The sequence below is a fragment of the Melospiza georgiana genome, chromosome 6 (assembly GCF_028018845.1).
Source record: "Melospiza georgiana isolate bMelGeo1 chromosome 6, bMelGeo1.pri, whole genome shotgun sequence".
Lineage (NCBI taxonomy): Eukaryota > Metazoa > Chordata > Aves > Passeriformes > Passerellidae > Melospiza > Melospiza georgiana.
This window is the reverse complement of record NC_080435.1, coordinates 3,011,050-3,035,323: the sequence shown is the minus strand read 5'-3', so window position 1 is coordinate 3,035,323 and position 24,274 is coordinate 3,011,050. Positions and strand designations below refer to the sequence as shown.

The 24,274-nt window shown below is 36.6% G+C and overlaps 1 protein-coding gene across 8 annotated transcripts in view; it reads right to left on the bottom strand.

The window, feature by feature from the left end:
- PCNX1 (pecanex 1) overlaps positions 1–24,274 on the bottom strand; it is an 86,597-nt gene that overhangs the window by 13,178 nt on the left and 49,145 nt on the right. For all 8 annotated transcript variants that reach the window (XM_058027410.1, XM_058027413.1, XM_058027414.1 and 5 more), the window contains 20 exons: positions 24,195–24,227; positions 23,052–23,223; positions 21,306–21,416; positions 20,746–20,837; positions 19,350–19,459; positions 17,599–17,704; positions 15,725–15,817; positions 14,059–14,209; positions 12,309–12,450; positions 10,820–10,997; positions 10,324–10,432; positions 9,594–9,723; positions 8,492–8,550; positions 7,539–7,754; positions 6,903–7,156; positions 5,946–6,176; positions 4,520–4,620; positions 3,191–3,341; positions 1,275–1,505; positions 631–905 (listed from right to left, as the gene is read on the bottom strand). In XM_058027410.1, coding sequence (XP_057883393.1) covers positions 631–905; positions 1,275–1,505; positions 3,191–3,341; positions 4,520–4,620; positions 5,946–6,176; positions 6,903–7,156; positions 7,539–7,754; positions 8,492–8,550; positions 9,594–9,723; positions 10,324–10,432; positions 10,820–10,997; positions 12,309–12,450; positions 14,059–14,209; positions 15,725–15,817; positions 17,599–17,704; positions 19,350–19,459; positions 20,746–20,837; positions 21,306–21,416; positions 23,052–23,223; positions 24,195–24,227 — 2,945 coding nt within the window. The remainder of the gene's footprint in view (positions 1–630; positions 906–1,274; positions 1,506–3,190; positions 3,342–4,519; positions 4,621–5,945; positions 6,177–6,902; positions 7,157–7,538; positions 7,755–8,491; positions 8,551–9,593; positions 9,724–10,323; positions 10,433–10,819; positions 10,998–12,308; positions 12,451–14,058; positions 14,210–15,724; positions 15,818–17,598; positions 17,705–19,349; positions 19,460–20,745; positions 20,838–21,305; positions 21,417–23,051; positions 23,224–24,194; positions 24,228–24,274) is intronic.

Here is a 24,274-nt window from a genome sequence, read left to right as displayed (position 1 = left end):
AAGTTCTCATGGCCTATAAAACACAGCACAGAAAGAGTTTGTATTGGATTACCCAGGGGTCACATGGGGAAACAATTATATCATTCCAGTTACTACTTCTGGCACTAACATACAGCATTATATAACATATAAGCATTTCTGAGATTTTGAACAACAACTAAAGCTTGCATAACTATGGATGAGCATGCTCTAAAGCATTAATATAGCCAGTCTCATACTAAATATCTGCCCAACAGGAACCCTACCAAACAGCCCTGATTCTGTAAAGATGGTATTAAAGACTGCAAAAACCATCATACTGAAAAAACACAGTACCAGTACAGAAGTTGCATTGTGTCTCATTATCAGACCTAACATTAGATCTGAAGTTGCAGTTCCTGCATCTAGACTTTATCTTCTTTTCTCTGAGCTCTCATTTACATAGTTTGTGGTGTATTACTCAGCCTTGGAGATTAATCCTGTACCAAAGCAGTTGCCATATGTTACTGATGTGCCTAAAATAAGAGTCAAGGTTTATTTATTTTAATGTGACTGAATATTATAAATTATGCTGTGTTGGGCCTGTGCAAGACTTGTTAATGAAATGAGAGCATGAACACACACTAATGAGAACCCCTTTTGTCAGCTCACCTGTGCCATGTAGACACTATGAAGTTTCTGATGTTTCCTAAGCTGATGGCTCCCCCAAGAATGTCCTTTAGCTGTTCATGACTATCTGAATAGGAAGTAGTCAAAGGTGAAACATAGATTGGGTATCCAATTGGCTGGTCACAAGAAGAGTTGATCATGTTCCTCAGAGCTTGTTTAGCATTTTGGATACTTCCTCTTTCTGGATTACGATTACGCAGGAAGACAAGCTCCTGCTGTTGTCCTGCCCACAGGCCACGTACACACTCCTTATTGACCTGCAAAAGCCAAGAAGAGAGGCTGTGTCAGAAAGTGAAGCAATGAGAGAGCATGTGGTGACTGCTGTGTTATACCAAAGCCTTCGTAAGCACATGCAGCACTGCACTGCAGGACTGCCAGCATTCACATGCAGCTCTTTTACAGGCTGAACCTAGGGGCACAGGCTGCAACAGTGAGCATAAACAAATTTAAGAATGGGATGAGAAATAAGTGAGAAGGAACTGATTTTCTGATACAATACTTGCACTGTATGAGAAGAACCAGCCCTATTAATAACAAAACAGTAAAGATTTCAGTTGAGGCAGCAGTTTGGTATAGCTACTAAAATACAGCTTGCTGTCACACTGTGAGACGTGCACAAAGCTTACCTTAATGACCCTGAAACTGAGATAGCGCTTGTTGAGCATAATGATCTTGTACTCGTTGGTGCCATCATCCATCACGTGGCGCAGAGCAAGCAGGGACGGAGAGTTGGAAAGCACTGCACTTCGCCAGGCAGGGTCCCCTTCATGGGCTATAACTAGATTTTCTTCATGAGTTGTTATAGCTTCATAAAGGACAGAAGGATCATCATATTCATCTGGAGAAGTGAAGTGATCCTGTTTCCAATAATACATGTTCAGAGAGCTATGATTAACATTTCAGATGTAACTATATATAAAAATAGAACATTTCACACCTCAAACTTTTTAAATGATCAGTGCATAATACGAAGTTAGCCATCACCAGTATCAAATACCTAACTTAAGAACACTGTTAAAGATGACCTCTTTTACAACAGATTGGTTCTGTTTGCCTGTATTTGCTTCAACTTAAAACCAAAATGATTAGAAGGACCTGCCTATCACTGATTCAAGTAAATTTCTAGATTAATTTTACATCTATTTATACATCTGGCAGAAGCTTTTTAGTTTTAGCTTCTCTTCTTATTCATAAGCTTCCAACTGTAAAGCACTCTTAAGCACTGATTATTCACTGAGACTGTACTATATGAAAATAGCAGTAATAAGAAAAACAATATTTACTATGAAAAAGTTCACATTAATATTTGATGACAAACTTCTTCAACATCAAGACAACTTACATTACTATAAAGACAACTTACATTACTGCCAGTCAAATAAAAACTAAAACACAAAACAAACAAAACACAAAACCTGCAAGTTCAATTCAGTATTGAGTAACATTACTTTCTGGCTAAAAAAGGATTGTGGTTAACAGCTAAATTTCCACACTGACTGAAGCCTGGGTATGCTGATGCACTGCAAGTGAATTAAATCATTTTTTACAGATTAACAGAATAATGTTCAGAACTTTTATTTTTTCACTGCTGTTGGGACCTGTTTTTCTCTCTCCCTTCTTTGACTTCAATCAAACCCATTCTGCACAGCAACCCTCTGAAAACACTTAGAGAGTTGTTGAAGTGCTACTTCTGCTGGTTTCAACAATAATTTGGTAATTATTCTGCTTTGCTGTATGTATTCCTATCACACACCTTCTCCTAGATTCAGAAAGTTTGTGTTACATGAATAAGTTAATTCCATCACTGCTAGTTTTGGGAGACCCCAGACTGCAATGAAGGCAAAAAAAAGAAACCTTTATAATTATTTTTTAAATTGCAACTAAGATTTGTTTACTTATTATGATTTTCAAGCAATCTATTCTTCCTGAGTACCAACACTTCTCCCTCCTTACAGAGTGCTTATCACTAAGTATATATTTTCTTGTACTTGCTGAGTTAATACATGCACTGGTCAGAATTTGAGAATCTTCACCCACACTTCACTACAAAGACAAACTCTAATTTCAGCTTATGGAAAAGCAACCTTCTCATTCTCACCTGAAACTTGTGATTACAACACTTCAAAGTTAAAAGAACAAGAAAAACAACTCCCACTGGAGGAGAGGACTACGCAGCTTTGAACACATAACCTTTTAAACCAATTACCTATGTGTAGGGAGGGAAGAGGGAAAATATCAGAGAAGCTGTTCATAAGGGAAATTTCTAGATAGGTATGAAACAGGGCTTGACATGTTCTCTGATCTACAGTTAATGTAATTTTCAAGCTCTGAGCACAAACAGCATTCCCTTTTCCTCTGTACCACCTTCCAAAAAATGTTGTAATAAAGGACAAGACACAATAGTCCCTCATTTTCAGTAGACAATTTCTATCACAGTCCTTTTATTCTCATTCTCTTTTTCCTTTCTCCCAGACACTAATTTTTAAAAGAAAAAATGCACAAAAATGAAAAACTGGACACATTGTTCTATGTAATCTCTCACTTGATGTAGCTTCAGTGACATCCGTATTCCAGGGACCACTACTTTCCTCAGTAATTCCATGTCAGCAAAGATCCATTCATCTCTAATGGAAGATATACGGAAGTCACCCTTAAATAGGGCATGCAGGCCATACAAGAAGGATTCCAGGTTACTGTTGAGGGGGAAAAAACAACAACAACCCAAATATTAACAGAAGTACATATACACAGCTATAACTGAAAAGAAACTACTGAGCTGCACAGAAAGGCACACAATTCTTCTCTACCAAGGTAAGCCACAGGATAAGACAGGGAAAAGATGTGTGTGTAAGAAAATTTGGCACATCAGATGTCCTGCACTGAACAGGTAATGAACAAACTATACATGCAACAGACTATGTGGACTAAAGCAAACAAATATCATGAGGAGTGCCTGATTTAATTCAGAAGATTCTAAAAGGCAAAACTTTCCAGGGTATAACAACAGACCAATTAAAGAGGGTATCCAACTTCAATTGTCCATGCTTTATTACAAAATAAAAACATGTTAACTTTTCATGCTTTAAAGAAACTATTTCAATTACTAAGCTAACTTAAGAGTGAAGAATCCTATATGCTCTGATGAATCTTGCAAATCCATATATAAACAACCTTCAAGATGGCTGGTACTTAGAGGAATTAATCAACAGTTGCCCTGAAATTGAAGTAGAACAGGTTTTATAGTCAGCATCCAGCTGACCAATAGCTTCCACATCCAATTATGCTTCAAGCCATCACCTTGTGATTTCTTGAACCTTATAGCTGTATTTTACATTTGCTTTCTAAAATTGAGGCTGTCAGCCTGCAAGAAAGTTGCCATATGACAACAGATTTGAGCTGAAGATTTGTACAAAACACAACTGCTTGCCACAGAGCTGCCTAAACTGTGATATTTACCACAATGGTCTCATCAAACATCCACCAAGACATATCAGTTTTTCTTTTGAAGAAACTTTCTTCTTTTCCTCCTAAATTCCATACAGGACATGTAGTTGGTGCAGAAATGGATCTTACTTTGAGATCCCAGACAATTATAAACTGGTTATAGCCAGTCCTTACCCATTCCAGAACTCCCATCTTGAATTAGTTCAATAAAACAATATGCTTAGCTGCAAGTCCTCCCACATTTGCTCTTCTATAGTTCCATTTCAGTGGTTGTTGTAATGAAGTTACATAGCACATTTGCCCAGCTTAAGGCAAGATGGCATTAATTATCTATTTCTTCTATGAAAAGATACTAATCTAAAACCTAATCTAAGAACTCAGAGGGATTTTGAGGATGGGAAACTTAAGAGCAACAATATTTTATTACCTAGACATATGATGTGAAGCTGTTCCCAATGCTCTCCGCCCCAGAACACACAGTCCATAACACAGTGTCACTAGGGGTGAGTCCTTACTTGAATCCAGTGGCTTGTAATAACAAAAGAAAAAATAAGTTAGGTAAATGGAAAAAAGAAATGGCCACTGAAAAGGAAGATTCTGCCAGATGAAGGAAAAAGACCCAAACATAGCAGTTCTCAAGTGTGTGTATGTACCTACCACAACAGTCACTGTTAAAAAACACTTCTGATTTAAAGTCTGAGCAAGAGTTTTACAAGTATTTAAGAATACTTGTAAAGATGAACACATATATATGACTATTTGAAGTAAGAAATTGTAAGCTAAAGAGATGCATGCTACATTCCTCATGGTGTGTGTCTTGCAGGCAAACTGCTGATTAGCTAAATTATAGGGTTAAGACAAAAATATTTTCTGTGAATACAGAGGATTATCACTGGTTTTGAGTATTTAAGCCTGATTTACCTGACAACTTCCCTGGACTACAGCTTTAGTCAAGGGGTTAGATAGGGGAAACTTGCCCTCAGTTCAAGGCCAGTAGTATAGCCAGGGTATATAATGCCCTAGCAAATGGCATCATTCAATTAAGTGGTTAAATCTGATTTTCAATGCATATACAAAATATTTCATGTTCATTTCTTGGAGGGAAATAATTTTCTTTGGCTGTTGTGTGTCTGTTGACCACAGGACACTAAGTCTTACCCCTGTTAAAACAGGCTTTAATTGATCTTTTATCTCCAAAGCAAAACTGAACCCTTAAGTCTTGGGTCCCTCATTAAACACGTAAATTCCATTTATATTCCCGTCCCTTTAATCTCAATCAATGTCTGCTTATGTCAAAAGCAAAGTTAATTTGACAGAGGTATTTTGTAAACAGTAAAAAGTCAAGGCATTCTTCTACAAACATACTAACACTCCTATTTAAAAGGTGGAAGGATTGTGGAAAGAAGAGAAGGTTGAATGTAGGATGATTGTTTACATAAGCCAACTATTCCAGTGGTCCAAGAAAATGGTATTATGTGATCACTGAGAAAGAAGGAGTCTAAGCTGGAAATAGGTATCTTGGGTTTTAGGGCTTTTTGTTTTGGAGTTTTTTTAAGTTGGGGTTGATTTGTGAACACTGATATCTAAGTAGGAAACATCAATCTGCAGACATACCCTTCTGCATGTAGACAAATGTCTAAGATTCAACTGGTTGATGTGAGCTGGCAAATAAAATTCATTCATGAACTGGTTAAACTGTATACTGGTTACAGAATCATTAAATTCACATCTCAGAACTAGAAGATCAAAATAATTTCAATCAAAACACTTTAATTCTACATACTTATTTTAAAAATCAGCTCGAAACCCATCTGTAAGTCAAGCCAACAGGAAAAAAGTGACACCATCCTTACCTTTTCTCTTCGAGAGCAGCAATATTCTATCCAGTTCAAATATATCATACAGAAGCTCTCTCGTGAGATCCCTGCCAGACGGTGGTCATAATCCTCATCAATGTTGGGGTTAAATGTTGGGTCTACATCCACGTAATTGCGGTCTGTGCACAGCCGCAGGCCCTCCTGCATGGTCTCGTTAGCTAACCATTCCTCCAGCTTGGGGGAGGTTGTGACATAATAGATGATTCCCTGAAACAGTAGCAGTTAAAAATAAGAGTCAATACTGCAATTTAAAAAACCCCATCCATCTCAGTGTTTCAACTTATTTGAATTTTTTTGGTGAAGATGAACAGAACTGATAAACAGTAGCATTGATACTGCTCACAGGTACAACAGATTTGCATAGAAAACACAATACAGGTGGTGTATAGGAGTATTTTTCAAAGACATCAGGATTTTGAAGCCTACACTGAAGGAATAAAGAAAGCAAAAAAAAGGATGGGATAGGATACTTGTAATTTTTGCAGAAAACAAATACACAGAAATTTTTATTTAGTTAACACAGAGGCTTAGATACAGAATTTCTAAAGAATTCTAAATTTTTTTAAAAAGCTACAACACAAAACAATTTAAGACCCCTGTGCTAGGGAACAACTTGAGTGCATGTGTGAGTAAGTATCTTGGAAATATATTAACCTGAAAATTTTCAGCTCTCAGAAAGAGTAGCTTATGAAAAATCTCAATTAGTGCACTGATTACCTACAAGGTTAGAGGTTAGAGTAATCTTAGAATTGGAAGAGAGGGCTTGTTTCTTTTTTGAGAACCAAAGACAGGTTTGGACAGCTTATGAAGACAAAAGCAGCTTGGTTTTCTCTAAAGAAACAAGCTAACCAACTTTTCTTTTACAACCGAGCTACTGTGTTTCAGTAACAGTTTTGAAGTTCCTATCACGGGCTGCACTGAGCCGAACCGCACCTTCACGTAGTAGGTGGTAAGAATTTTCCGGAGATCAAAGACTTGGAGCATGGAAGCTGCACTGTTGTCAGTGATGCTGTAACCCTCCAGAACATACTTTGTTACAAGCACTTCCCAAGCCAGCCAACGCTGCCCAAAGGCTGCATTAAAGGAAAGCATGTGAGGAAGGTGGCCCGGTTCACAGCAACAAAAACCTTCGTCTTCCTCTACACCTTCAGTGATGGCCTCTACTTCTCGTTGCTGACAGTAAGTTCCTTAGGAGAAAATAGAGGAAAGAGTTGAATGCTTTATATGATTGCTTTAATGTGAACTTGTGTTTAAGAAGACTTGAAATTTCAAGCTATTTCCAATTAAATTCTTTTAACACTAAGTGAACTATCCACCAACAAACGCAAAGGATTTAGATAGCTTAATGTATCACTCTAGGATCCCATTTTAGTTAGGTTTCACTAACAAGTAGCCATGTTGCACTAAAATGGAAAGAGGGACTTAGCGCAACGTGACATGAGCATCAAGAGGCCTTGCAGGCCATTTTCAAAGCAATTTATTAACAGGATAGAACTGAAAATAACTTCAATTTCTAAAGCAGAAGCCTACTTTTTAGTGCAGACAGCTAAGGACATCTAAGACACTCACCTCTGAATTCAAGCCCCCTCAGCTGGAAGGTGACCAAGCCGTTTCCTATCTCTATAAGGTGTACTAGTGCATTGAGGTAGTCAGAGGCTAGGATGAAGCAGTCCCCAGTACTGTAGTTTCCCCAGCGACCCAGCAACAAGTCTCCACATAAGCTGTGCTGAAGGGAACGGGTTAAATGCTCATAGAAGATAGAATTCAGGTTGTTATCATCTGAACCTGCAGGAAGATTGGATTTAGGTTATCTGAAACTGCAGAAAAACATCCAGCTTGATTTACTTCACATCAAATCCTATCTTATTCTTAACCACAATACTGTTTCAAGGTTATACTCTATCCCCCACTTCCCCCTTTTTATGAGACAACTACTCCAAATGAATCTCAAGCGACATTTGTATTTTGAACCAAATTTTTTCTTAGTCACTCCTCCATTTCCCAAATTATTCCTTCAGTTCCATTCGTGCATCTGCCATCAACCTATTCAAGATAATAAAGTGCAAAAGCAAATGGAGCACAGACATCTCAGTGATGTCTGTTGTACTCATTACCATGACAATGAGACACCCTCAAACAATACTTGGTACTTTTTAAATTACTGAAGAATAAAAAGCAAAACAGTTTAATGCCTGCTACAATTATAAATAAAAAGGTAGATGCAAACCTAAGAGTGAAATCAAAACACTTATGGGAGAGCCTAAAGAATAAAGCAAGAGAGATGACAGAAGAAAAACGAACAGTAGACAGAGTGACAGCTGTTGGACAAGATCATGAATCCTATAAAAATCCAACAAAAAGCCATTTACATTTGGGGAAAAAAAAGGCACTAGAAGAAAACTCACCCCTAAAAAAAAAAAGAAACCCACCAACCCACTTCCCAAATGCCACCCCCCCAAAAAAAAAAACCCAATCCCCCAAAAACTCCAAACCAGGTATCAAAATCCATCTAGGAGAGGTACCTGGATTCCGATCCAGCTGCGAAGCCAGTCTAGTATTTGAATGATCCACACGTTTTGTGCTGAAAAGAATAAAATAAAGCACACTTAATGCAAAATACATTACTGCAAGAATGTCTAAGCAAAGAAACTAATAATATAGTGTTCAATATTCCCAGTGAAATAGTTTCAAAAAGTTACTTTAAAATAATTTAAGATGCATATTTTCTGCTCTTCTCATATGCAAAAGTATTTTTTGTGTATGATAGCATTATAATGCCTAATAAAGTTTGTCCACAGTAAATAGCAACAGAATAATCTTGCACTTTAGATGAAAGTGCATACATTTTCTTAGGTATCAAAGTTTTAGATGTGAGAATAAATTAAGACCAATTAAATCAGCCCAGCTAACAATTCAGTGGACTTTAGTGAAAGATTAATTTTTAGACAGTTCTTTCATTATCTGAAACTACAACTATAAAGCTTTAATCTAAGATTTAGAACATTGCATTTAAACTGTTCTAATGTTAGAAGGAAAATAAGAAATACCAGAAATACCCATTCAACTTGCCCTATTCTGTTAATATAATATTTTATTGGTCTGATAAGCTCTCTATTGCTGATAGCGTAAGAGAAATAAAACAAAAAGCATATTCTGACCGGAAGATTCTTTTACTACTAAACCCATCTTGAACAAAAAAACCCAATTACTTTGAAATATCTTTGTATTAAGTTCAGCCAGTTTTGCTGTGAGCAGAACAATAATGAACATAGGTAAAATACACCTATGAATTGGTCCTCAAAAACTTTTTATACATAAACTCACCTTTTGATTAAAATTACACTTCACAATACCATAAATTTCATGTTTAAAATACCAGGATGGCATACCACTATGTAGAAATTACTTTAGCAGCTGAAGCAAATGAAAAAACCAGCTGCTACAGTATTTCAGAAACAAGTTCAGTGAAAACTTTCAATGCTTTATACTAGTTTTCTCTGGGGAAAACCAATAACAGAAAGTCACAAGTTAAATAAAAAACCCAAAAAAACGCCCCAAACCAACACCTCAGACGTACCTAGTCTATTAAAAACAAATTATTTAAAACTTTCTCGTTTCACCTACTTGTAGTCTCTTTCCCAGAATTTGACAGGCCTGGCATATGAAGTGATGAATATTGCACTTCCCAGAAAAGGATTCAGTGGAGTAGAGAAGAAAGCTGACACAACTGCTTGGACAAACAACATGGCAGAATCTGTAGGATAAGAGAATTAAGGAAAGCAAGGCAACAACTGCCTTTTTCTTAGCTTCTGTGATTATGTTCAATAAAGACAGCAACACTAATGAAGAGTAAAACAAGATCTCTATGAATTTCTATGCAGCAAAGATGTTTGTAGGATTTCCAGCATTAAGGGGATTCTTTTTGTTTTTAAAAACAGAAATAGATGGAAATCTGGCACTAGACATGACAGTCATTCCCAAAAATTCAGTTGAAAATACTACATTCAATACACTCCATTCAAACCAGCCTACAGAAGTTTAAAATGCAAAACTCAAGGACTAAAACCATAATGACTCCTGTCAAAGGGAATTACTATCAAAAGGAAAATCATGTGATTTTCAGAATTACTTCTGGTCCATGTTTTTTTTTACATCAGGATGCTATTCCTACCATTACAATATAATTCACAGCATTGTAACAAGGCAGAAAGCATGCACAGCTTCTTTGTAATACTCACTAGACAAACCTGCTCTTTCAGCAGTTTTACCCCATAACACAGAATCCATTACAATGCAGTATTCAGAAGTTATAAATAGATGGCTTCAGAAGAAGGTTTGCTTTTTCAAAGGATACGTGGCACAGCAAAGGGCTGGGCAAAAGCATGGAAGGCAGACCCCCATGTGATCTGCCAGGGAGCAATGTAGGTATATACAAATCTCAATTTATAAAAGAGTTCCCAAAGCTACAGGGGAAAAAAAGAGAAAAACAATTCAGTATTTTCACTAACAATCAACATGCCTTGCATCCTGAGGAATTTACTGATAATCCTAGAGTTCTTACTGATCTACCAGAAGCTTTGACACTTTGAAAAAGGATGTCATTATAAAAGCAAGTCACGTAAGATGCACTTCCTAGTTCTACATGCAAACTCAGGAGATATTTAGAAACTTACATATGGTTTCTCAAGCCAACAGAAATGCTTTGGGAAAGAGAAGTCTTAGCTGCCTTACAGCATATCTATTACAGTACAAAAGACTGAGAATCTGCAAGATTACCTATCAGATAGGACTATCCATGTGTTTTCCCCTTTGGATGAACTGAAAAACCTAAAAACAGAGCGAAAAGTTACCTTGCTGAAGAGTATGGACATGAAGAAGAGATCTAGCAGCATGGTCTCAGTAAAACTTTTGTAATCAAAAGTAAAGAAGAGCACTGTGAAAATAACAGTGACATACTGGCACGTTGGGCTACTGAATGATGAACGCAGTAACTTCAAGCCAGCTATTGTGATCATTAAAGCACCCAACCTGTGTAAGGAAGTCACACAAAACAGTTATTGCCTGTTATCTGAAAGGGGTTTAAAGACCACTTAAGCTGCGCTGTCATGCAATATCAATCTCTTCAAACTTTGATTTGGGTTTGCTTTTGGAACTGGGGGCAAAGGGTGTTAATGATTAGTTGGTTTTTTTTAAAGATAACATCAGTACTCTCAAGCCAATCAATGTTCAAGATCATTTCTAAGCATGCCACTAAAAAAAAAAAATAATTAGGAGATGAAATATCCTTGTGGTCTGAAGAAAAACTTGGTCTTTAGGTTATGAATACTAAAATGCAAAATGCTAGATTAATCATCAAGAGGACGTTAATGAACACTGGATTATCATTTCCTGCATGACTATACTGCTCTAATTTCTATTGAGGGAACTCAGTAGAATGTTTTCAGACATAGCAACTGACATACCAAAGGGTTATTAAAAAAAAGAAGTTAAAGTAACATAACAGCAACACTCCTCCCAAAGGTCTCATAGTGACTGTGATAATGAGCCCAAAGCAAGAACTTACTAGATGCAAGGATTAAAATTAAGAAAGCCAAAAAAGCCACACACCACCCCACAAAATTAATCTAACAACTTGCCTCCCAAAATATTTTCTGTTTAGTTTCAATATTTATAGTCCTTTATTCCTAAGAATAGAATTTCAAATCCAAAAAAGACACCTGGTTACTGTTTCTTGGAGGCAAAAAATGCAGGGCTTATTATTGAGCTATAATTTGCTGAGACAGTCAGATACACTGCTCAAGGGATTATAACTAAGATTCAATTTAAGAAGCAGTGTGCAATTCCATCTGGATATGAATAATACTTAGGGGCTAGGAAGCCTGGGGAATTCCTTGATGAGTGAAGAAAGGTGCAGAGGGGCAGCACACTGGCACACCAACTCCGAGAGCAAGTCTGAAACTTATACTTGATAAACTACCTGAACATATCAACACTATCTTGAACTTGCCATCTGGATAATCATACTATAGACTCTGTAGCTCAACAAGCAAACTTATCACAGTACTAGGTAATTCCACAGCATGTCATCTTCACAGTATATGCTAGGAGTTGAATGATTTATCTTTGCAGGAGTGTTCTGTTTAACAGTGTAATACTCCAATCAGTTTAAGTCAGCTTGATACAGGCTTTCAAATAAAGAAAAGCTTTATTTATTCCTTGCCTTACTCTTAAGACAATACCATTAAGGCATTCTGTCTTCCCATGGATGCCAGAAGTCACTATTTCATTTCCCACCACAGCAGACATACTCAGTATTACTTAATAGCCTTTTCTACTTACTCAGTATCCAGTTTCTTTGGACTAGCAATATTCTTAGCGCTGCTACTAAGCTCATTGAGGACTATCAGTGGATAGATAACATTCTTCTCTACAAAAAGGAGCCAAATGTGAAGTTTCTCAAACCACATAACATGTGCAGCATCTGTCAAGACATATTAAAAAGAAGAAATCAGATGGCACTGTCAAATCAAAAACACTTGGTTATAAAATAAAGACTCTTCATTTAATCAACTTGGAACAACTGTTTTCTTACAATGAACTTTGGTAGTTTATTTAAGCAAAATAAAGAGAAGTTCCTGTCAGCAGCCCCACTAGAATTTTTGCACTGTTCACACAACAATAGAACAGTTGGCAAGCTACTTGCTTACTGTATGCAGAAGGAAACAAACTGGGTTCCACCTCTTCAATAATTTCAACATTGCTATTGATGAAGCTGTTTGAAATGATGCCTTTTGTCTCACACAAAAGGATGTTTTTCAACCCTATTCAATTTGAAGGACTCCTGATTTACAGCTCTACAGAAGAGCCTATGTAACCCGCCAACATAAATGTCTGTCACTTGAGCAACTTCTTTCAAACTTCTACAAGAATTGTAAGGTGTGTTTCAAATTACTCTAAATTAAGATAAAAAAATTTGCTCTACAATATAGGCTAGAAGATTTAATGTCAAAAGTTGTGGTAAACATTGATGCCTACATAAAGGGCAACAACTGCACCTTTTCTAGTTTTAGAGATTAAAGACTCAATGCATTTAGTTGCACTTTTCAATTCTTCCAGATAAAAGTCTGACATCATACTACAATTGCTATTCATATTTATCCATCTTCACATGCAATCACTGGGAAAAAAAATCCCACAAGTTAGACATCAATGAAAAGACCACACTGAATGGCTGCTACAAAGGTAGAGTTTGTAAATCAATTCTGGTAATTCTCTGCTCCTGAAAGCAGCAGAATCCTCTCTTGTTTTGACAATTATTTGAACAGAAAAAGCAAAATAGTTTCAGTTTTGTCCAAGGCAGTTTAGACAGGAGTTTTTTAAGTCTGCTGTTAACAATAAAAACATTCCAACAGTGAAATCCCCACAATCAACCACAACATTTATCCATTCTGGAAAACTAATAAGCAGTGTAACTTCATCTTTTTTGCATCTCTGGGGAAAAATTCTTAGAAAACATAGGCTTTAGCCTAATGCTAAAGTCTAACATAGGCCAACAGCCTAATATGTTAAGCTGCAAGCACATATCTATGCAGATCAAGTTGTAAGACTGGCCCCTTGGTGTCTTCATCTATCAGTTGACCACTATTTTCTGTTGTTAAACATGTCAATGATACTATTAAAAACCAAATAAGTGCCAGGATGAAGTCTCCACCAGCAATCGCCACAGCTAATCCTCTAAAATATCTGAAAACTTAATGTTGAGGAAATACACAGTGAAACACAATCTTTATGAAAAATTATTGAGGCAATCACAAGCACAAACTTTACCACTCAAGATTTTGAAGACTATGTTTTAATGGAACTGCTCTGAGACAACATTAACACTCACATTATCATCATCAGTTCAGAGATACATAAAATGTCATGGAATCAAAGCATGAGGAACTGACAAACAAATACATTTATAGATCAGATGTAATGAAATTCCAGTGGTGAGAAGAGTAAAGAGATGAAGTAAATGAATAGGTAACACAAGTTGGTGAGCAGCTAGCTACAGCAAGTTGAAGGAGGTGTTACAGACAATACTTACTCCGGACTTCAAACTGATGGTATTCCTTGGTTTTCAGCAGCGGGTGAGAAAAGCAATGCCAAGGAAGCTGCTTTCGGAGTTGAGGCAGAACATAATGGGTCACAAAGCCCACCGTACCCACCAATGCATAGAGAACATAACTTAAAATAGGCTAAAAAAAAGAATTGAAGAAATTAAGACCTGTGTTTCATAAAAAACATAAAATATTACTTTGCCAGTGTATTTTCCAGCATATGAGCACATGCTCCTTCAATACACTAATGCATCTCCTCATGACAAACTGTACTACCAATTTTAAGATAAAACAAGAAACCCTGTGAGAAAAAAAACCTTCATATCTAACAAATTTTCACTAAGATGAAATGTACTTTCAAGTAAAAAAAGTACACCAATCTTTTTTCACAGTCCATTGCTTCTGACCCATATGCATTTTATAAAGGTATTATTCTCTAAAGGCTGAACCCAATTTACATTTCCATCTGCTAGATAAAAGGAGGTATACGCAAATCATTAGTTTCACATTCACTTGAGAAGGTAAGAAGCCTCCCACAAGACCAATTCCTTCCACAGAAGTCACAAAATACTGTAAAATTAACAAGGGATGATGGTTGAATTTCACAACAATGCTTTCTACACATTAGAATTTTCTCTAAATTTCTACATAAGTCTAGATAACTGCAAAACTAGGATTGCATTATCTTGTCATAAGCTCTTGGTGAATTCTGTGAAGCCCAAGCCTATTGAAATATACAACTGGTGAAGAGCATACAGCCCAGTCTCTCAAACATGGGGGAAAGTAACATTCAGGTGGAGTGTTGAAATCCTGCAACACAATATTAGAAGGGATATTTTCCTCAGAAAGCACAAGTACACATGCTTAAGTAATGCACTTCACCACAGAGACATGAAATTACCTAAATGCATATGCTTTTAAAAATTAGTTTCTTACTTTATGCAGCATGTATTCTAAAATACATGCCAGAAATTTTCATTTGCCTTCCATAGGGCTATTCATCAGCTAGCCAATGGCTCTATAATAGGACCAGCAAAATAAAAAACTCAGTAACTGCAGCTCTTGAGGGAAACACATTACCTAAACTGAAGCATAGGATCTAGTCCCATGACATTATCACCAAGAGCCACAGATACACATTAAAAGTATCCAAAGCACTAGCTACAATGACTAGTCAAAAACTTTAAACTCAAATGATCTTTGAAGTCCTGTAAATAATCATTCCAATAAAGGCATACTGCCCTATACTACAGTCTACGAAGAGCCATGCCAGCATGGAACTGCTGAGTCAAGGTTTAGCCTCTCATACTTAAGCCACAAAACATTTTAAACATTGTTTTGAAGTTTCATTTTTCCTTATTTCAAAACAATTCTGACGCTATTTGAGATCGATGACTCAAAAGAGGGTGTTTTGTTTTAGAGGCTATAATAAAAATCTAAAACATAGGAAGAAACTAGGAAAGAGCTAAGGAAGATGATCTTTTGAGCACATACAAGTGAAGACCTTCAGTCAGTCACGTACTTATCATGCTATATGTTTAAGTACTGGCTAAAATTATCCAGAAGACTCAGTGAGCTACCAGAACACACTTTATATCACACCACAGTATTTGCATACAGAAGGCAAATTGAAGACACGAGGTAACATCTTACCTGTAAAACTGTAAATACTGTACTGACATGAATTGCAAAATAGAGGACACCAATCACTATACACACTATCAGGTCAGACTGCAATCGTTCACTCTGTGGAGTCAAAATAAAATAATTTTAGAAAATACCAGCTTTGACTGACCTGTTAGAATCATTAAAGTTGGAAACTATCCCCAAGATAGAGTGAAACATTTCAATACCTCCTTAATACACAAATGCAGTAGCACTGAAACTGATTAAAGATTTTTTTAAATTATGCTAGTGTTAACTACTTCCACTGAAGTTAGGTGAAATTTCACAAGACAAACATTACAGCTAAGAGCATCAGTTCAGCTAAGCAAAAGACTCACAGTGGGGCAAGACAAATCAATACATCAAGTATTTTCTCTAATCCTGGACTGTGAGGTGGTGTAAGGGTCCCCTGATGAAAGCACTGGAAGGGACAATCAAATTTCCCCTTTATGATCTAATTAGTGCTTAGTCTACAGGGCAATTAAGAGCCCTGGATGAGTGCTGCTGAGGCCAAGCTACCAACCAGGTGAAACAACCAGGCTCTTTAATCCTCTTCTGACTTTGCAGAAGGGTACAGGATAGCTTTGGAATGACCCCGAGGAACGAGTCTGAATTTTCCATTACTCCCAAACAACGAAAACAAGCCCTGCCTCAAGACCTGTAATGCCAGCCGCAGCCACAAGGGGGCAATGCGTACTTAGGGCCTCAAGTGTACATATGTTCCCACTCTGTAAAAACAGCATCAACATTTACAGCCCAAAAAAACATTAAAGGATTATCTACTCCAAAACTGGACAAATAATTACACACAGAAATTATTGCTGCAAAGCCTTAACTACTTCGGCTACAACTTGCTTTTTTAAAATCAGCTGTCCTGATTTTAAAAACCACAGTAAGAAAGACTATCAAAATCCTCAGCTCCTCTGCCCCTCTGGAGACTAACACCACAGTTTGAGAGCTCAAAGAGGAGCTTGCAGCTCCTGTGGTAACTCTTTCCTGCTAAATGTTAAAAGAATTGCAGTTTCTCTGCTCTAAATATTTATTTGCAGTTTCCACACACTGCACCTCATCATACTTCTAACTGCTGTATTATGAAAAACCAGCTATAGAGCTCAGCCTAAAGCTAAATGCATATTCAACCTTCTTTGGTACAAGTTGAACATATTAAGCTTAAGTCTCTAACTTATTGCTACATTGTGTCAAAAAGAATAATGTTTAAATATTACTACTTCCATAAATATGGAAGTAGTAATATTTAAACAATATTCTTTAGTAGTAATATTTAAACACATACTTTAGCAGTAATATTTAAACATTTTCTTTATATTTTTAGTGCATTTGCACTAAAAATTCAAAGTAGTGTTTAAGTAAATGGAAAGGTTACATCTGAAACAACTTAGACCACCCAAACAAACCACAAAAAGCCCCAAAATACTTTCAATTTTTAATTTCTACTTCTGGAACAGCAAGAACAAAGCTCTTCCTCACAATTATTAGAAACACTGAATTAATATAGTTTTGCCACTATTAACTCTTTCCCACTAACTTCTACACAAAAACAAGCATCATCTATTACTATCCATGAGATAAAAGAAGATCCTTAGTGATACTTCACTGTATCCACACTAGGGAATTCCAACTCCCTCTGCTTTTAACTTAAAATTGCAATATCAGCATTACACTCCTAGGTGTAGCACATGAGTTCAGCTGCAGATTGAAAGGAAATGCTGTGATATCCATTCCAACTAGGACCTTGCTAGGTGACAAGTGTGATCTAAGCAAGATCTGGATGGATGCTATATAAACCAACACAAAGTAAATGCTTAAATGGAATTCAAAAATTAATAAAAAAGCCTACTTACCACAGAATTTCTAAGCTTCTCAGGTAAAGGATCTTTTACTTCAGACAGAGGATCTTCAGGGTTTTTGTCTTCAGAATTAGGAAAAAATTTTGATTGCACTAAAGAGCTTAAAAGACAAAAAATCCCACTGAAAAGCATGTATTGTTCTAAGTGGTTTTATAATAATAACAAAGTCAGAAGTTTATTACAAATTGACCACAAAAAATTAATTTTGGCACATCAGTGCTTTCACATAGCTGAGCGAATTCACAGATATTTCAACCTTATAAAATAATTCTTTCTCTGTTGTACAATACAGTGACTATTAAAGAGCAGGAGCCAGATGTTCAAACTGCAGTTTCTCTAGTAGCAACACAGGAGTAATTGAACAATAACTGAATTATAAGTGAAATTCAGCACTCATGAAACAAAACTTCAACTCATAAATAACTGAACAGAAATGTGCAAAATTTGGAAGTAGCCTATTTGGCAATGCCATTTAAAAAACCATGAATTCTTTGGTTTGATTCAACAGCAACAACAAATGAAACCTATTCTAGCCTGTTTTAATTAATGAATTAGTCACACTGACCAAACTTCTAAATTCTTAGCAGGCCTTGCTGATACTGAAGCTCCAAAACCTTACACCTAAGCTTTTAGAAGCCCACGTGCAATGTTTTTAGTCTTAACAAGCTGTCTCACAACTTCTCAGTGTGATTACAACACCCTACTTAGTGCAGAAATATTATTTCATTTTATGGACAGAAGATCAGTACAGAATGAGCCCTAGATCTTCAAAGGACATTACACATTGCAATGTATTACAATGCTTAACTGTACCACAATCAAACATGAATATCCAGGCTATAGTTTTTGGAAAGAACAAAAGAACAAGTATCCAGGGAAAAGAACCTCATATCAACTGAACTAAGATTAATTGGACAAGGCTTAGTAGTCAACCCACAGCTAAGAAATTTCCTCTGGTGTAAACATTCATGAATCATTAGTTTTGTTGTTCACAGAGGAGGTCCTTCACTATCTACCCCCAGCCAATATTTATCAAATTCATCCAACATTATGGCTACATTTAAATCCAAGTTCAAGCCCTACCTCACCTAGGTATGTGACTAAGCTTTTATTGGTTATTCTGGGGGGGTGTTTCTCCTACTGGAACTGTTTTGTTTTACATGTATCGTTATTAACTGAATCAAACACCCTTAGCATCAGATCAGTAGCATTCTCTACTCCAGCACAGAATAACAGGAATACCTGTTTCCACATGCTATATGGGAATACTCATCACAAAAATATATCCTTATAATTTAGCATAATTATTTGAACAAGTGTTTGGAGCACATATTCAACAGAAGAATATATCAACAAATGAAGTGCAAGTATTCAAGAAGTCACTCTGGGGACTTCAGCTTAAACCAGTGCCTTGAGCACTTCTTTAAACACAATAAGGGTACATGTTATTCCAAACAAATCCAGCAGCACAAACATGGCACCTGAGTGACATTTTGGAGAACATCAGCAGGCAATTAAATCAGATTCTGGCATGTAAGCGATTTACCAGAAGTCACAAAAAAGGTCATTGCTAGAGAAGGAACTAGATGCAAAATGTGACAATTTCTAACCATTGAACCAAGAATATACTACTTTTGATTAGTGCTGGTGAGTACAAGCTCAAACAATACTAAGTAACATTATTTGTAGTTTTTCCTTGCAACTTGCTTCTTCATTAGGGAAGAGATACAAACTAAGTCACTTACAAAAGTACAGAAGGGTCACTGCTTTGTCTGCTGAGATGATACGATATTGCCACTAACAAACCACAAAATATGGAGAAGAGAACTGGAATATGCTGCCCATCCCAGGAATCCTGGAGACAGAACCAAAATGTTAATAAAAAGGAGACAAAGTACACACCACTTTACCTGACACACAAGAATTACGTGTATCACAGAGAATGGAGAAATTAACTACAACTCCACAAAAATAAGCCAGGCCTTTTTGTACAAAAATATTGTTCCATCTTTACCATTGCCTAACTACAGATCAAAAACTCTAGCAGTGTACATCTCTCAAATCTACACCATCTTAATCATTAAACAGTCATTATTTCTCATAACCCTGATGAAGCATTTCCTGCATTCCTTGAGACCACAGACTATTAAGAGCTGTATTTAGTCACTTCTTAATTTTGAACATTACATGTGTGTTATGAACATCACATGATTTATTTTTCCTAATGTGCTGAATGCAGATTAAACAGCGGCTTTATTTGTGTTTTCCTGATCTGCACTGGATCTACAAAGCTGAAAGAGTTATTCCTTGCTAAAGCTTGCTTGTCTTAAATGGATGTGTTTACCAAAGGCTAATGAGACAAGTGCAGAAATTCACAAAAAGCTAATGATGTCCTGCAGGTGAGAGTATCATGGGAGTAACCCCTCTAGAACATTCCACTCTCTGTGATAAAGTGGAAAAGCCAGCCAACTCTGAATTGGACCCACATGTGCTACAATTCATTGTAAACTGAGCATGTCTGATATTGAAAAACACCTGAAATTAATAAACAGAATCAGCATCACACTCCATACTGTTTTCAAACAACATTTCAAGCAAGGAAAACAGGGTGGATATGGGGGAGTGTATGTGTGTTCCTTGGCCAGCTAACTCTTGAACTCTCCTCTTCAGATAGGAACATATCTTCACTTTGACACTACAAACTATTTATTGGTTTATTGTCAAATAAATATTAATTAAAAAATACTATTTCACTTTTGCAGTACCAGAAAAAAATACTTTCATGTGCCACTTTTAAAGGTTAACATACAGCTACATGCAGACTCTGCTAGAAACAAGTCACCTGCATGATATTTTCAAGAACTGATGTAGAATGGAAATGATGGTAAATGTCATGTGTTTTCAATAAAAAAAGCCCATCAGAGCAGGCACAAATCACACACCTTTTAAAAGCAAAAAAAATTGCTTAGTTCCTGCATTGCATCTCCTCTATTGACTTCACAGCTGAGCAAAAATAAAACCCTAGTAAATCAAACTAATATTTCTACTTAAGTAGTTGCATATTTTAGTTACTTAATACAGCAGGAAGCAGAGAACAAACCCCAACAAACTCCCATTTACTCTGCATCAAGTTTTTCTCACCTTCAGGGCACCATAGCACAGTCCATACAACAATGCTACTGCCACAATACTACAGATAAAACTGTAAAGTGCTGCAAGCAGGCTTGTGGTAGCTGAATATCAGAGAAATGAAAAGAAAAGAAAGAACATTATTACCATCCGAAGTTAGAATACAAAATACTTCCGTTTGTTTAAGGTATTAGCCCCCTAATTTCCTCTGATGGAAAAAAAAGGCAATTCAAACCAGAACAGCTATTTTTATTTTCCCCTACAAGTAATTTTTATTAAGAGCATTTTATGTGGCTTTTTTAATCTCCCTACTAATTGAACAGCTTTACCATGGGAATAGTCAACTACAATAGAAACCAGTTGAGGAAGAAGTGACAGACTTATTAGGACAGTAATTCTATTTCTCAATAATCAATCAGAAGACTTCTAGGCTTTTTAAAAACACAATTAAAGTATTCTATGTTTAGAGGGTAGGAATAAAAATAGTGTAACCACTAAATTTTTAAACTAACATACTGATCTTGGCTGCTCCACATCTCATACTTTTGCCACTGAAGAAACACAGCACTCACCATTGCCACCAAAGACATGAATGTCCAGCTGTTCACAGAGATACATCACAAATGTATTCACCTGAGGCAGGAGACCAATGAAGAATACTATAGGGAAACATAGTGTAAACACTACAGAAAAAGAGAAAGTAAAAAAGTGGTGAATATGAAAAAACAGCATGGTGAGATATTTTTCAGTTTAAGTTCTATGGTATCACACACCCCATTTTAACTCAACAACACTGAAATATTTCTATTATAAATTTTAAGGAAAATATACATTATGTAAAGTCCTACTTCAATGGCTCAGAACTGACTGAATACAGAGGTCATACAAATCAACAGTACTTTCATTTTAATTGCTGTAGACATGGACACAAGCCAATTCAGGCTGTCCATTTTTATTTAGCAAAGATCAGCCAGGAGTGTTTACAGATTAGACTTGTAAGTTTTCACTCATTGTAAGTGAGACTGATCCGAGCCTAACTGCCTGTCTGGAGTTGCAGGAGCAACCTAACACCAGCCACTCTGACAAAAGGGAGGCCAAGCACCCCACCTCCAGGCTTTCTACTACTAATAGTATCTGACAATTTTACTCATTTTCCCACACCACTTCTGAACATTCTAATCCTAAATGACTGGGTTTTCTGGTTTTTTGGGTTTTTAAACAAGAACAGACAACTGTAGGAATCATGAAAACACCTGCAAATTACAGGATTTCGGAACACAAATATAAATTAATGCCACCTAATTTCAATACATAAAAGCCTTGCCTTCACCTGTACATATATTTTTTTTCCATCCTAAAGAATAAAAGATGCATGTTCACATATAGTAGTTCAGATCTAATTCACATGTAACAGCATATTAAAAGTTCTAAGTTCTGAAGGATAGAAGGAACAAAAATAACCCTAACAGACACAATCTGGCAGTTTTGGGAGGTTTTTCTACCATCTTATTGACTTGTAGCTCCAGTGAACAAAAGAAGAAACAAACTTGAAAATATCTTACAGATATTCTTACAGATTTTCTTACCCCACTCAAAGCAGGGATCCATAGAAGTTCACCCAAATAACTTTGCTCCATTAAAGCACTGCACAAAGTTGCCAGCATAAGATGGTATTGAAATGTTTACGTCTCTCTCTCCTTTCTATGGGCTCTGTTTGAGACTACAGGGCTGTTATTATTTTCATAACAGGGGAAAGGGTTATTGTTTTGGGGCTTACGTTGTTTGTTTTTTGCAATAGGTTTAGGGGGGGTAATGGAGTTAAATGTTACCAGTATTCTGAATGCACTGCGCTGCTCAGAAAACAATGAGATTACCTCAAAATGGAAATGCAGCTCAAAAATTGGTATTTTTGGCATTGCTGATAGGACTGTTCCAAGAAGAAGCACATTAAGTAAGACTTAAACTGTGTATAATGTTTTTCAAAATTGTGTCTGTACTGTTCTGCCCAATTGCTAAGTACAAATAACCTAAGAGAACTCCTACTCATTTGCCACAAGTCCCCCCAGAGAGTGTGAAAGAGTCCAAATCAAAATGTTTTTTTAACTACCGAGCAGCTAGGTCCTAGCAAAGAATAGTGTATGCAGGTCCAAGTTAGATAAGCAAGTTCAAGGATAAGGGCTAAGAAATTAGATAATGAAAAATTTTAGTAGAGGGCATATCTGCCATTTGTTACAGCAAAGCTACAGAAGGGGAAAACGTTCCCCTAAAGTTCTACTGTTGTAAAGCAAGCAATTCAAATCCATGAAAAAGCCACTCACCTATAACTAAGTCCCTGGCTGACAGCAGCAGCAATGGGTTGGTGAAAGCCATTCCATACAACCTGAACCTTGTTGTAGATATGTTTCTGCTGCCATAATCCAACAGCCAAATCAGACCACAACACAAACAGAAATATACAGGCCTACTATAGGCTATGATACGATTGTGACCCTGTTTAAAAAGAAACCACAAAAACACCAACATTTGTTCATTATTAGTGGATAAAGTAACTTGACTGCATCGTATCTTGAAGTTTTCTTCATAAAATCCTTAAAGCATTGCCTTGCAGTGATACCAGTCTGTGCTTCTTGTGGCTTTGATATAACAGACACAACAGTTAGATTACATTAGACTAAGCTAGGCATACCCTTAGTCTCAGCTATATTTTATGCTATGTTGCTTGCAGTAGTAAATGCTAGAGAAGCTCTGACTAGGCATGGTAAGCAATTGAGAATAAATCAATTTTAAGGAAAAAGGGATTAAATTTATTACTTAGATACTGCTTCCGCTGCATGGGGGGACAGAATCTCTATTGGTGTTTATCAAAATACAACTTCTTACACAAAATAAATGACTTGCTGTAGAGGAATAATGCTTTTAAACATCTTATCTAGGACATAAAGGTAGTATTTTGTCTTGGCCATCTAGCAGATGGACAACAGAATATAAACATATTGTGCAATACTAGAATGTTAACATTTCCATGCTCAAACATTAACGTTCACTAAAGCATTGCAAACTCAGCTTATTAGAGGGAAAAAATAAAGCACTGTGCACACAAGGACAACTGAATGAGCTACACCTCTAAAACAGAACATCAAAGCTGTGTCAGATGATACCAGCAGAGCAAATTGCAACATTAAGAATACTTCTCAGTGTATTAATAATAAAGACTCTTCAAAAACCTTACTATGACATGGCTCCCTAGCATAAGCTAGGCTCAGGAAGGAGGCCATGATTTGCTAAATAAATACAAAGAGTAAGGCAGGTCCCTTCTCACACACTAAGACAACTACAAGCCTTTTGTGCCTTGTAAGAAGGAACATAGGAGAAATGCCAGAAAAATCAAACCAAAATGATCAATTCTTTGTGGGAGTTCTGCATCTGCAGGGTTAGTACAGTGGCACATGCCCGTGACTTACATGTCGGGGGGAAGAAGAATCTGGCTGAACACTCTGAAACCAAAATAAAAAGAGGAAAGTTACCCAAACTACAGGTAAGT